At 45.0% G+C, this 14,970-nt stretch overlaps 1 protein-coding gene across 6 annotated transcripts in view; it reads left to right on the top strand.

Annotated features, from left to right (window-relative positions):
- CYSLTR1 (cysteinyl leukotriene receptor 1) overlaps window positions 1-14,733 on the top strand; it is a 676,208-nt gene extending 661,475 nt beyond the window's left edge. For 3 of the 6 annotated variants that reach the window (XM_078688519.1, XM_078688520.1, XM_078688522.1), the window contains one exon: window positions 11,802-14,733. In XM_078688519.1, the coding sequence (XP_078544645.1) occupies window positions 11,822-12,874 (1,053 nt within the window). In that variant the 5' untranslated portion in view covers window positions 11,802-11,821 and the 3' untranslated portion in view covers window positions 12,875-14,733. The remainder of the gene's footprint in view (window positions 1-11,801) is intronic. The other 3 variants (XM_078688521.1, XM_078688517.1, XM_078688523.1) reach the window with 1 other exon arrangement.
- Window positions 14,734-14,970: the final 237 nt, after the last annotated feature.

Below are 14,970 nucleotides of genomic sequence, written 5' to 3' on the forward strand. Positions count from 1 at the left end.
AATTCACATTTTATGCATCATCCTTTACAGAAGAGGTATAACATTTTATCTTGATATAGAAATACATAAGTGATGGCCCTAACTTGATTGGCTGGTCTACAACGTGGAAATGTGAAGATATGCGGGGTGGGGAAATTTTTTTTATATAAAAAAAACACAATTTTTTTTTAAAAACAAAAGAAAGTGTCTGATGGGTAGTCAGACTCGCATCTTACAGTCTTATCATTTACAGTGGGGTATGTCAGTTCTCCTATAGGTGAGAATGTAGTTCTTCGTCCATGTTCATACCCCCTGGGAAAAGGGTTCCTGCCAATAAAATTAGTCTTGATTCCAATTTCCGTAATGCAGCCAATCTATCCCCACCCCTGATGTTACTTTTAACCGTGGCAAGTCCTACATACTTAGCTGCTGATGTTTTACTCTGATGGAACTGGTTAAAGTGTCTAGCGGTACTATAAGAAAGGTCTTTATTAGTAATTGCGCCCCAGTGTTCGAGAATACGTTTTTTCACTGGAGCTGTTGTTGACCCTATGTACCATAGATCACACGGGCAGCGTATGAGGTATACCACATAATTGGTGGAACATGTTATGCGGGGTTTGATTTCCCAATTCTTTTTAGTTTTGGGGAGAAAAATCTTATTACAATTGACACTATCCTTACAGGCTTTACAGTTGCCACATTTCCTAAAGCCTTTGCTCGTTTGCCACCAGTCTGTTTCCTTTGGTGCTAAGTGGCTCTGAACCAGACAATCTTTTAAAGATTGTCCACGTTTGTAGGAGATGCCTGGGGTAGTGCCAATGGAATTTCTCAAGACAGGATCCTGTCTTAAGATATCCCATCTATTCTTCAAGATTTTTCTTATTTGATGAGATTGGCCACAGTATTTGGTTATGAATCTGATCTCAGGCGTTTTGGTCTTAGAGATTTCTTTCTTAGATGTCAATGCCTCTTCTCTGGTCACTTTATTTACTCTCTCTTCGGCTTCTTTTAATGATTTCTTGGAGTATCCTCGGGCTAAAAATCTGTTTTTCATGTCTTCTTTTGTTTGTTGGAACTGGCCATCTACTGAACAGTTCCTTTTTGCCCTTAGGAACTCACTAAATGGAATTCCCCATCTAAAGATGGGGTGATGCGCGCTAGAAGAGTGGAGTAATGAGTTTCCTGCTGTGTCTTTCCTGAATAAAGTTGTTGTCAGGTGGTTATGTACTTTGCTGATTTTGACGTCTAGAAAATCTACTGTGTGTTGGCTATAGTGTCTCGTAAATTTGAGGTTGACCTCATTTATATTCAAACAATCAATGAAAAGATTCAAATCTCCTTCTGACCCCCGCCACACAAAAAAGACGTCATCAATATATCGCGTCCACTTTCTCACATTTAGAGCCCACTTCTCCGTAAGGTCATTCCAGAGCACCTGCTTCTCCCACCAGCCGACCAACAAGTTGGTGTAGCTGGGGGCGAAGCAGGTGCCCATGGAAGTACCCTGTTGCTGTCTATAGTGGACCTTATCAAATAGAAAGATATTTTCATTCAGACACAATCGGATCATTTCAAGCAACATACAAGTATGTTCCCAGTAATCCATCCTGCGTTGCTTCAGGAAAAATTGGCATGCCTTGAAGCCGTCTTCATGTCTAATGCTGGTATACAAAGACTCGACATCAAGGCATACCAACCAGCATTGTTCATCCACTTCCAATTTGGAAATTTTGTGTATGAAATCGGTGGTGTCTCGTGTGTACGATGTTAGTTTCCGTACATAAGGGAAGAGAAAATGATCTATGTAGACACTAGTGTTCTCAAAGAGACAGTTTATGGATGAGACTATAGGTCTCCCTGGTGGTTTAGTCAAGCTTTTATGGACTTTCGGCAATAAATAAAATGCATGAGTTACTGGGTTGTCTTTATGCAGATATCGTTCCTCATCCCATGTTAACAACCCATTCCCTTGCCAGAACTCCAATTTCTTGTAATAAGTTTCTTGTAAATGTATCAGATATTTTTTATCCACCTTACAATAGCATGTTGTATCTGACAATTGTCTTTTTGCCTCATCCATATACATCTCCCTGGGCATGAGCACAATGTTTCCGTCCTTATCTGAGGGTTTGATTATTGTGTTTGTATCTTGTTTCAGGCTTTGGATCACCTTCCATTGCTCCTTATTAAAGTTTTTACTTGGGGAGCGTAACGTAATTAGTTTATCCAAATCTCCTTTCACTAAGTCACTAAATACATCCACATTGTCTCTTGGTGTAATCGGCACAAATTTACTTTTTCTCTGGAAAGTGGTGCCGCCTGGGACATTCGTGGCTCTATCTGTGATATCGGTCACCCACCTGCCAATTGTTAGATCAAAAGGATCTGTTATGGTTGAACCATTTGTCTGACTGTGTTGGTTTCCTAATGTGGTCAGTGTTGTAAGTATTGGAATGTCCCCGCTTATGTCTGAGTCCCTGTCCTCTCTGGTTCGGATGTTCGCGAAATGGGCAGATTGCAATCTTGAGTCCTCGCATAGATTCGTGGAAATTCTCGTGAATTATGCCAAGAGTGATAGCGAAGTATTGCAAATCAAAATCGATGCCTTGAAAGCTGACATTGAGAAACTAGAAGTCATGGCTGTGACTCCTAAATATCGAGAGGACATGTTGGCACGCCTGCATCATGAGGAGGCGGTTATTAAAAGAAGAAAGGCATTCAAGTTCCAATATGACAAATTGGACTAGAACATGTCCAAGTCTTCACCTTTTCGAAAAAATACGACAATGTCAAAGCATCGAGAAAAGTGAGTCCTCTTCCTCCAGTATTACGTGATGCAAATAATAGTACACCAGCAGCCGTGTCAGCCTCAGACCTCAGTTCAGCAATCGACATCGAATCCGACAACGAACAAATAAGGGTTCAGTGCTTGGGGTTTAAAAAATTCTCCCTGGCCCAGGAAGCCGATTGCTTGCGCCAGGACAGAAGGCAGACACTGCGTTCCCGTGCTCCCTGTGCAAACACCTGCAACAACGCAACAAGAAACGATGGGAGAGACAACAATGCAGCCACAAACGCAAAGCAAACCAACAGAAAACAAGAGAAACAATGGAAGCGCAAATAGGATTAACAGGTTACAACAGTGATCCACAAACTGTCATCAACTTGACAAATGTGTCTCTAACTGAAAGTGAACTTCACATATAGTATCCATCAGTCCCAAAAGTGATTTTAATTATGCACAAACCTGCATCGACATGTACAAATTTGAGTGCAAACTCAAACTGCGTAAATTTCATTTGCTGCAAGGGCCACCAAGGGTCAAACAAATTGAAGCACCAATAAATGAAAACACTAGCCCTTCAATACTAACAGCTGGTGATGTGGGACTATTGCAAGATCCTCAACAATTGCAGCATGATAATGAAGGTGCTGAGCCATCCAATAGCCAAGATCCATCAATGTATGGGGGTGCCACAGTGACTCATTTGAAGCCTAAATAAACATTCTGTCCGATCACGCTATGGGACAACATAGATGTTTTCAATGACAAAATATCACAGGAATTGAAATCTCTAAACAAAAAACAAGCTGGCATCAAAAAACAGTACACTATTCAAGACAATGTATATTTTATCAGTTGATGAAGAAGTTGCAAGCAAATGATTAAATAATTATCCGCCAATCGGACAAAGGAGGGAACGTGGTGCTGTGGCCATGAGACTAATACATGGACGAGGCTATAAAACAACTCAACGATAGGGACTGTTACAGATGCAGCACAATGTTAGCTGTCAAGGCTTCGTGGAACACCATCTATTATAGTCTGCTGGCATGGAAAAGTGCAGGGTTGTTAACAGCTGAAGAATTCAAGTTCCTCAAATATGATCACCCTGTCATGCCAGTGGTGTATTTTATCCCAAAGATACACAAAGGCATGGTCAAACCACCAGGAAGGCCAATAATATCTGCCTGTAACAGCCTAATGGAGAATGCAAGTAAATATGTGGACTTTTACTTACAGGAATATGTGAAGGGATTGCCTTCCTTCATTCAGGATACGGGAAACCTATTGAGAAAAATAGCTGACATTGATTGGAATCCAGACTGTTTGCTCATATCATTGAATGTCTCGTCCCTTTATAAGAGTATTCATTACAGGGACGGTTTGAAAGCAATAGAGCATTTTTTAAACACAAGACCGATTTGTTTTTTTCCAGCACTACAAAATGTTACTGGCTATGATCACAATGTGCCTTGAAAATAACTTCTTCCTTTTTCAGAACCAGGTGTTCCAGCAGGTTAGGGTGTGGCAATGGGGGCTTTTTCTCCCACAGCTATGCCAATCTGCACATGGGACTGTGGGAGTAACAACTCCTCATGCCCACCTATGGCTAAATAATGTCTACCAATGTAATAAGGTGGTACAGGTACATTGATGACTTGCTGATAATTTGGAAGGGCACGGAGGAAGGTGTTCTACAATTTTTTTTCATTTTTTTTCTTTGTGCTAGCTGAGCCCCAGTTGACCTCCTGATACGCCTCGAGCCCTTGTAAAATAGCATCTTTGTAGGTCGGGTCGCCCAAAGCCTCTGTGTTTAGCCTCCATAGTGGGATCTTAGGCCGTGGTCTGTCTAACGAGTACGTGAGCAGGAGCGGGGAGTGATCGTACAAGTATCGGGCCAAATATTGTATCTCTGCTACTTGGTGCATTGCCGTTCCCTGGAGAAAAAAATAGCTCAGTCTAAAGTGGGTATTGACAGCATGTGTGTGGCACGAGTACACCCGATGAGCGGGGTTGCGGTGCCTCCATACATCTAATAAGCCATAACTCTGGAGCATCTGGCCCATCACTTCTCTTGTTCTAGGCTTCTCATCCAATTTTGGGAGGGACGTACCTAATGCCCCATCAAGGGCACCATTAAAGTCTCCTGCAATAAGTAATTCTGTGTCTGGGTCCAGGTCTAACTGTCCTAGAACCCGACCCAGAAACTCCCTATCATCACTGTTCGGAGCATAAATATTTACCAGGCATATACTACGCGCATATAGCGTCCCCACCACCATCACAAACCTCCCCTCTGGATCCTGCTTAGTGTGTGTGGCCTTGAAGGGGACTCCCGTCGCCACCCAGATCAGTACTGTTCTGGGGAACCCCGAGTAAGATGTGGCGAAAAACTGCCCCCGCCATCTACGTTGGACATATTTGAGACAGTCTCCCCAAAGGTGCGTCTCCTGTAGCAGGGCTATACTTACCCCATATCGCTTGAGGTAGGTGGCCACCCTGATTTGCTTAATCATGTTATTGAGGCCCCTAACATTCCATGCTATCAGTTTATACCTTTGTGTATCACCCGTCTATGTTAGCAGTTGGTGATATCGCAGCACCATACTATCATACAAGGGACCCCCCGTAACATTGGAGTGTGACCCCCAAAAAAGCAGACATCTTATGTGTCCCGTAAAGCAGCTACATTTAGACCCGGCAGCAACCCCAACAAAAGCAAAACAAGAAACACCAACACCCCCCAACTACAGGCGGTAGTACTGCATTCTCCTAACCCGGTCCTGGTCAGAGGACAGCGCCCCAAAGCTCCACCCACCCTTTATACCACCCCCTAAACTTGTAATCAATGAGTAGAAAAACACAAAAATGCATGTTCTCGAGTCTGGAGGAATCCCTCTCCCCCAGTTTTGATGTTCAGCCGACTGACTGGTACCGCGCAGACCCGCCCAACCATTGGTCTAGCCCGGCCACCTCAGTACTCTACAGCCGGCCAGTTAAGTCTATATTTGACGCAATAGTGTAACCTCTTTAAGAAACAGGTATCGAGCCCCCCCCTCTGTTCCCTGAGTCTCCGGGCGAATGGCCCCTTTTAAAAGTCTCTCAGGCCCGATCAGTTCCCCCTGGGTCAAAAAATAGATACTCACAGTGTCCATGACCCCGCTTTTCCCGCTCTCACCACCGGGTCCACTAGTCATTTGTCTCCAGAGTTCTCAACGGCCACGCTGGGGGCACCTCCTGACTCGACTGTGTTTCCTGTACCATACATAATGGGGAGAACTGGTTATGGGTCGGGATCACCTCCAGTTCCGCCTGGAGAGTGCCATCCGGTCCCACCGTGATATGCCCTCCCTCTGCTAGATCACGTCCTCGCGGGTGCTGATTTCCCTCTACACGTCGTTGGTTCCGCCGCCGCCCACTCCGACGTCTCTGCTCCTGCCAGCCCTGTGTTTGGTTGTGGCCTGCCAGACCCAACGAGTCCATCCAATCATCCACGTCCAACAGGTTAACAAAGAAGTGTGTCTTGTCGCCGAGTTGTACTCAGAGCCTGGCCGTGAGTAGCAAACTGTATTTAATATTCTGGCTTCCCATCCTTCAATTAACCCTTAGGAAGTTGTCCTGCAGATCTTGCACCTTCCTCGTATAGTCTGGGAAAATATGGATGTCGTGATTGTCAAATTTGGGCGGGCCCGTGTTGCGGATGTGTTGTAGGATCGTGTCCTGGTCCCTGAAATTGAATAGCCGGGTTATTATGGCCCTAGGTGGGGATCCTGGTTTCAGTGGTGGCCCTAGAGTCCTGTGAGCCCTCTCCACTGCAAACATTTTGGAGAGGCGCAGATTCGGGAAGACCTTGCCAATCCAGTCCTCGAGGTATAGGTCCGCCGCCGGCCCTTCTGCCCTTTCTGGAAATCCCAGGAAGCGAAGATTATTCCTCTGGGACCGCCCTTCCTTATCTTCTGCCCGATCCTCCAGCCGGGCCGTGTGATCCTGGAGAGGTGTGACCGTCTCTCTTAACTGGCGGACCTTGGATTGCAATGTGCTCAGGTCCCCCTCTGTGGTGGTAACCCTGTCCGCCACCTTCCTGAGGTCCTGGCAAATATGATTAATGTCTATTGCCATCCCGTCCATTTTGGTTTCCAACGCCACCCTGGAGTCACGGATCTCCTTTGTCCCGGGCTGCTGCATCCTGGTAGGTCCCCAGCTCCCGGTCCGTTCTGAGGCGTTCCGCCGATGTTGGACCTGGGACAGTGTATTGCATCATTTTATTTGACTGGGCTCCCCTTGTAAGCCGGTCCCTCCCCATATCCAGCACAGCAGTAGTAGGGTGCTTCTCAGGGGAACGCGCTGTCGGAAGGTGGGGGGTCCCACCCCCCCGTGGCTGGGCGTTTCTGGCTGTATCGTCTACCCCACGGGCCCTTAGGCGTCCCCCAAGACCCGGTCAACTGTTATCCAGTGTAATCACGGCCAGCACCACCCCGTGAGTCGCGATCCGGCCTCGGTGTTGGTTACTCAATCCTACTGGTGCTGGCCACTGGTCACAGATAATGTAGTCCGGGTTGACTCTCATGCCACCCCTGGGCCCCTTCAGTCAAAGCCGCACCACCACGAACCTGCGGCACATCAGCCAGGCCGCCTTGGACACGGGTGACTGCGCGGGTCCCCGAGGCGCTGTCAGGCTACTACAGCCGGAGTGGACGTAGGCCGCAACACACTGGTCCTGCGGGGACCCTGCCTCCGGGCCTCAGAATCTCGTCTACTGGACCACCATACGTCGGTTCACCGCCACTCCACCCAGTTATTGAATCGGGGACTGCCAGGGCACACTAGTCCACAGAAGGGGGTGTCTCTGGGCAGCCTGCCAGGCCTCTATAAGCACAATTCAGCTTTCGGGCCTCCGCGCTGCCTCCAGGCAGCTGCAGCCGGGGTGCAAGTGGGCCACACCGCACCGGTTTTGCGTGGGCTCCGTTCCCAGTCACCAGGATCTCATCTGCCAGCCGGCCACCCAGCGCCGATCTCAGTCGCTCGCACTCCCATCGGTGGGCCTGTCTATGACTACACCTCGGCGCGGAGGCCCACCCAGGCTCACCACCACTCCTCACCTCCACCCCCTCAGAGATCTTCAGGGCACAATATTCCACCGAGGGGGGAAATGTTGCTCAGGCAGCCCGGTCCCTACAGGCGCTGTTCAAAATACGGGCCTCCGCGCCGCCCCCTGGCAGTAGCAGCCGGGGCGCGAGCAGGCCACGCCACACCTGCCTTGCGTGGATCCAGACACCGGGTTCTGCGGCGGGCAGCAACCCGGCCGCGCACCGCTGCCACCATTCGCCTGCACTCCCCATCGGGGTCCGCACCCCGTCCTGCCTTCTGTCATGGGAGCATCTCCAAACTCCGAGGCCCCCTCAGTCACGGCGGCGCGCCTCACCGACCCCGTAGTGCAAAGGCCGCCATTTTCTGATTCCGGGCTCCGGCGGGTCCGCTGTGGGCCGCGTGGTGTTCTTCGGTTGCGGGCAGTGTTTCTGTCGCAGCTCCAGCACCGCGGAGGTCAGGGGGGCCTCCACTGCTGGATCGATCACGGCGACACCACTACGCCAGGATTATACAGGATTTTTTAACCATTGGGTCAGGAGCTGTGCGAAAACAGGTCTAGCCGGCCATTTTGTTAGGCCACGCCCCCAATTTATTGAGCATATCAATGAAAACAATTTAAACCTAAATTTTATAGGCCAGGTCAGTAATGAGTTCATCTGTTTTCTTGATGTCGAAATCACAGCCCAAAACAACCAGCTACATACAAGGTTGTATAGAAAACCCATGGGGAAATGCTGCGGAATAGGAGAATTTGCAGTTCTGACCTTGATTGTCAAAAAGCACAAACTGAATGCCAAGACAGGTCTCTGAGTAGGGGCAATTCCCTCGGAGAGATTAACAAAGCCATTGCCAAAGCAAGTTAAAAGGATCGATCACAGGCTTTGGCCTGCAAATCCAACACTGATCCAAAATTGACATCTGAGACAACACAACTGTCCAGATTGATTCTCACTTACAGTAAACAAAACAAAATAATACACAGGATTGTCAATAAGAATTGGACATTGGTTAAAAACGATCCAGTCTTGGGTGCCAATCTGACTAGATCGCCCAACATTACGTTTAGAAAAGCCCGCTCCATAAGCATTTCTTTAGTCAAAAGCAGTCCTGAAGTGAGAACCAGTGTATCATGGCTAAATACCAGTAAAGGGTTAATTAAATGTGCCATGTGTAAAGCTCGCAAACATGGAGTCAGCATAACGGAATATGTTACACCCTTTAAGAACAAACCGACTCGCATTGACAAAAACTGACCTGCAAAACCGAATATGCAATTTATGTGCTGGAGCGTCCCTGTTGCCTGCTATATGTGAGCAGTACCAAGCTGCAGGTCCACAAGAGGATACTCCAGCACATAAGGGCAATCAACAATGGCGATGTGTTGTACCCTGTGGTAAGACATTTTGAGGAGCTTCACGCAAAGAAGTCACAAGAGCTCAAGTATTTTGTTGTGGACTCGGTCCCCCTCTGAGAAGAGGAGGTGACCGTGAAGCACTCCTAAGGAGGCTTGAGACAAAATACATATTAGAGATGGATTGCAAAACACCTCAGGGTATAAATTCCAGTGAGGATTTTTATACTTGTCTTCAACACTCTGGTTTTAAGCATTTATGAAATTGTTTAAACCTGCCGCTGCCTCAGTATTCTTTTTTAAATTCAATTTTTACCATTTATGCACATTTGCACATTAGAACCTTTTTTCTTTGGTTCTTTAGGTGACACTTTACACTTGCACTGGCACTTTATAATCAGGCATGGAGTATCAGTTCGAAGCCCACTTGGGTTTTATCACTCTACGCTCATATAGGAGACATCATTGTTAATGAGACAAGTTTGATAAAACCTAGTTATGATTGGCTCATGCTGTTTTATACAAGAAAAGTTTACATTTGTTTTACTTTTTAAACATGCATGTTATCTAATGTAATAGGTTTTAATGCTCTTTCATTCAGGCATTTTTTTAACAGGTGTCATATGTATTTATTTAAATATTTATTTATTTAACTACATATTTATCAACATTTGTGTTTAGCACTGTCTAAATTGCACATTACCAAGTCTCAATTTGTTTGTTTCCCAATGTCGAAATAAAATTGTGAGCATTGACAATCATTTCAACATTTCCATGTCTATGAACATTATTAGTCACGTTAATCAGCACTGTCACTTTAAAAGGTTGAAATCGCTCCTCTAACGTGTCATGTGATCAAGGCCCCATGAGGGCTGAAACGCGTTACGGCGGCAGTGCAGGGCACTAAATAATTAGAATTGCACCAAATCCTGTGTTCGCATCGTCTTTTATATATATATAATAATAAAATAAATACAATTCAAGGCACTCTGTACAGCCTACAAGGCCTTGCATGATATCGACCCTGAATTTCTGAGAGAAGTGTTCAGATTGTATGAACCCAGTAGAAATCTGAGATTTATGGGGCAAAGAAAGCTGTAGTCTCTAGATTCAAGAGGGTGAAATGGGGAGGAAGCAGTCTCACCGCCGGGGCCACATAGGCTTGGAATTTGCTCCCACCTCATAGCTTGGCTGCTCCCTCCTTGCTTGCCTTCAGAAACGAGCTGGAAACTTGGCTTTTTAATAAGTCACCTTTAACTAGGGTTTCATCCAGGAGTGTTCAAGCCGTTTGCTAGCGTGAAGACACCTCAGGGTATATGAGCACTCTACAACTTGCTCAACATACCATAAAGATGTTATTAAGAGTTCAACTGAATTTAAAGGGACTGTAATGACTTAACTCTAAAGATAAAGAATTTGACTCTTGATCTGTGGCTGCACTTTTTTAACCAATAACAGGCATATGCATCAAAGTAAATACCGGGAGCAAATGGGCAGATTCTCAGAATCTGCCCTACAGGGAGCAAATGGGCAGATTCTCAGAATCTGCCCCTTTGCTCCCGGTATTTTTCCATTTGGGATGCATCATCCCAAATGCAAAAATCGCAATTTAAGGAATCTCTAAATTGAGATTCCTTAAATTGCGATTGCATTTAAGGAATCCCAAATTGAGATTCCTTAAATGCAATGCATGAAAGTAAAAAAAATAGCGAATTCGCTAATAGGGGGAGCAAATTACCATGAAGTTGAACTTCATGGTAATTTGCTAAAACTTTGAAAAAAGCACTTTTGTGCATTTTTCAAAGTTTCATGTTGCGCACACACATGCCCTTAGGGCATGTGTGTGTGCAACATATGTGCATAGATCAATTTCAGGGGTGCAACAGGGTGTCATTTTGACACCCTTGCACCCTTGAAATTGCATGAGCAATTGGCGAGTACCTACTGGTACTCGCAAATTGCTCATGCAATCTCCAATACATTCCTATGGGCCTGTAGGCCCATTGGAATGAATGGGACAGCATTCCTTAATTGCGACTAGCAATTTGCCAGTAGCAATTAAGGAATGTTAAGGAATCGCTATTTTAATAGCGATTCCTACATGCATAGGCTTTTGCTATTCCTAAATAGCGATTCCTTAAAAATCGCTATTTAGGAATAGCAAAAGGCTACGTTGATGCATCTGCCAGTTAGTCGTTTTTTTTAACTAATTTTGAGCAGATTACGCATGGTGTTAAATGTTAACCTTTCATACAGCTTTAGTATTATCTGCAATGAATTTAATAATTATGCTTAACAAATTGATTTGATTCAATTTGTCAGGATAGAGCCCACTTTCCCTGCCTACTTAAAATATATTCCGATATAGTGACAAGTGTAGAGTGGGGGGGTTCTCTTTAGTGATGCTGCTGTCAAAGAGTCAATCCAAGTATTCCAGGAGAAATGTGGCCCCTTTGTTCAAACATGTATTGTTCCTACGCATGTTAATATATAGCAACAAAATATTAAAAGCAGAAGTATTATAAAAAAAAGTAGAACTGCTTTATCCGTTTTGTTGTCAAAATTGTAAATATATATTTTATTATTATTTCTCAGGCTCCCTTGAGACAACGAAGATGGCTGCTTCCGAAAACATATCCTCCTTAAATTCCTCGAACAGCAGCTGCTCCAGCATCGATGACTTCCGGAATCAAGTGTACTCAACAGCTTATTCGATGTTTTCCATTTTCGGCCTATTTGGAAATGGATTTGCCTTGTTTATCCTCGTCAAAACGTACAGTCAGAAGACAGCTTTTCACATCTACATGCTTAACCTGGCCATTTCGGATCTGCTCTTCATCTGCACACTCCCTCTGCGGGTGGTCTACTATGTCCACAATGGCAATTGGTTCTTCGGTGACCTCCTTTGCAGGATCTCGTCCTATGCTTTCTACGTCAACCTGTACTGCAGCATCTTCATGATGACAGCCATGAGCTTCAGCCGCTTCATAGCCATTGTGTTCCCTGTCCTGAACCTCAAGCTGGTGAACGTCAGGAAGGCCAAGCTCGTGTGCGCCGGTATATGGATCTTTGTCACCCTGACGAGTGTCCCATTTCTGATGACCGGCTCTTATAAAGTTGTTGGTGAAGGTGGAAACAAAACAAAGTGCTTCGAGCCCCCAGCATCCAAAAATGCATCAACCCTGTTCATTTTGAATTACGTTTCCCTTGTTTGTTTTTTCATCATTCCCTTTTGTATCATCCTGGTTTGCTACACTCTCATTATCAGGACTTTGCTGAAGAATCCAATGACCAAGCAGCAGACATCTCGTAAGAAAGCAGTCCGAATGATTGTCATCGTAATGGCTGCCTTCCTCGTAAGCTTCATGCCCTACCACGTGCAGCGCACGGTCCACCTCCACTTCCTGCGAGGAGGCCGGTCCTGTGAAGACACCATATTCATGCAGAAATCCGTGGTTATCACGCTGGCCCTGGCTGCCTCCAACTGCTGCTTTGACCCTCTTCTGTATTTCTTTTCAGGGGAGAACTTTCGGAGGAGGCTGTCTACCTTTCGAAAGCCATCTGTTACCGGTATATTCCCCACGAGGAATAAGCCTTCTCTCACCATCGACCCTTTCAACGAGAAACACGAGGAACAAACCAAAGAGGATAGCAGCAGTGAAAGTTAGCTGTGTTTTGAGCACAATCAGAAGTGTGAAGGACTTTAGGTGAAAGGCTCTGTAAGCTAGGAGTCACGTTTTGTTAAACCAGTGTTATGTACAGCTCAGTAACAGATAGCCTCTGAAAACGATCATTTGCAAGGTACGCCAACATATGCATAGTAAGTATACTGCATGCCTTGCTGAGCGGGCGTCTGAAATGATGAGCGCGAATGTTGTAATAGAATGTTGGTGTGTAGTGGAGGCTAGTAGAAGGAGGAAGTGTCACCCCCTGGCCGGACGTACCTGCTGTTGCTGCAGCCTAAGGACTATTTGAGGCAAAAGGCTCCTTTCAAACTCAAACACAGGAACTATCCCAGAAGGCAATGCATTAATATCAGCCATTGTTACGGACTTGCATGCATTTTCACACAGGTCCTTAACAACTTGTTGCCAAAGTGCTGAAGTCAGGGCGCAGGTAGAAGGTAAGTTCTTTATTTCATGTCAGGCTCTTAAGTTACAGTAATCGATGTAGGTCCTGTCAGTGCTCCATTCTCCCTCCAACTGTGTTCATCTCCGAGCTTCCACTCCACACCACACTACCACATCCCATTGCATCCTCCACTCTCAGCATTCCAGGCACCAGCTTGGACATACAGGGAATGAGGACACACAGGATCCTACAATATATTTATCTTTTCCACCTGCCTTTTGGAGCTTGCATGACAAGCATATGGTCTTTACTAGCCAGCGCTATATGAATCTCTGCAAATAAATAAATAAATACCAAGTGAACTTATATGAGTCACCTCAGTGAAACGTAACTCAATGGTAAAGTCCAAGAGAAAAAGATTAGTCTAGTCATGCTGGGTTTGATCCTGCAAACAACATTGTTTATATTTGCTGTTAGATCAGATGTTGAGTTTGTGTTCATAAGCTTTGCTCTGATGATCATTTTGCCAAGGGAAATTTACCACAAATAGCCTTTGGATTTGTGTTAATTTTTCCGAAATGATCCAAATACAACTTTTTCCATCAATGTAAATCTCATTGTTCAAGATTCATGCCTCAATGTAGTTATTTATTCATTTTGTTGTATGCACTCAGAACATGTAAAATAAATGTGTGTTTTAGTAGGAAAATATAAAAAAAGTTTCAATATGTTATGCCAAAGCAGCATGTCTTCAACCACCCTTTGTAAACTAAACATTTCCCCTTATGCCTGCATCTCTCTTTAATTTCGACTTTGTGGCAGCCTGTGGGCGCTTCAGATAGCATCAAGCATAATGTCCCATTGGAGGCTCATTGAGTCAAACTGTGATTTGATGACCTTTACCACACTCAGTAAACTGTCAACAAGCTGTATAGCCTCCTTGTTACAGAAGTCATGCTCTTTTACTTACACTGCAGTTTGCTGATGACTGTAAATAGCAAAAGAAATCTGTATGTGTTCTTGCACTAGCTTGTTTGCACCCGTCCAACTATTTTATCATTTAGTGTACTTACCTTTGTGATGTAGTTTTACAGTGTATAGTAATTTGTGCTTTACTGTCTTCATTTTTATATCTGTTTGTGTATATATTCAATTACTAGAATTGATGCCAGAGTATATTAGAATAGTGTTCTACATTGTACAGGGAGACCTTCAATTATGAAATTCAAGGCCTTGCCTAAGTCACTTATAAAGGCTCCAGCCCTAGGACTTCCACCTATCGGGTTATTAACTTCTGTCAATGGCAGTCGGAGATTCCTGCTAACAGTTGAGAGTCACAGGTCAAAGTTTTTGTGCCCAAGAAACCACCCTCTTGAACTCCCCTTGCTGCACTTAGTGGAAACAGAATTACCTCAACTTCTGTAATGTTGTCAATAAAGGTCTCTTATAAATGCCTTTTCTTAAGCCAAGTGCATTTCTTCATGCTTAGCTGTGCCTCTTCTCTATGTGCTTCCACCCCTATAACCACATCGTCCCCCCCTACTCTCCCCCTCCTTCCTACCAGTGTGAACTTTGAAGCTACCAAGGTACTAGCATGCTACATCTTCTTTTAAAATATCACAGACTAGCACAAAGGTATGGAATGTGTTGTGTTGTTCATTTTAAGTTGCTGTTTTGGGGCCATCGATAGGAT

Source organism: Lissotriton helveticus, chromosome 4_1, assembly GCF_964261635.1.
Source record: "Lissotriton helveticus chromosome 4_1, aLisHel1.1, whole genome shotgun sequence".
Classification (NCBI taxonomy): Eukaryota; Metazoa; Chordata; class Amphibia; order Caudata; family Salamandridae; genus Lissotriton; species Lissotriton helveticus.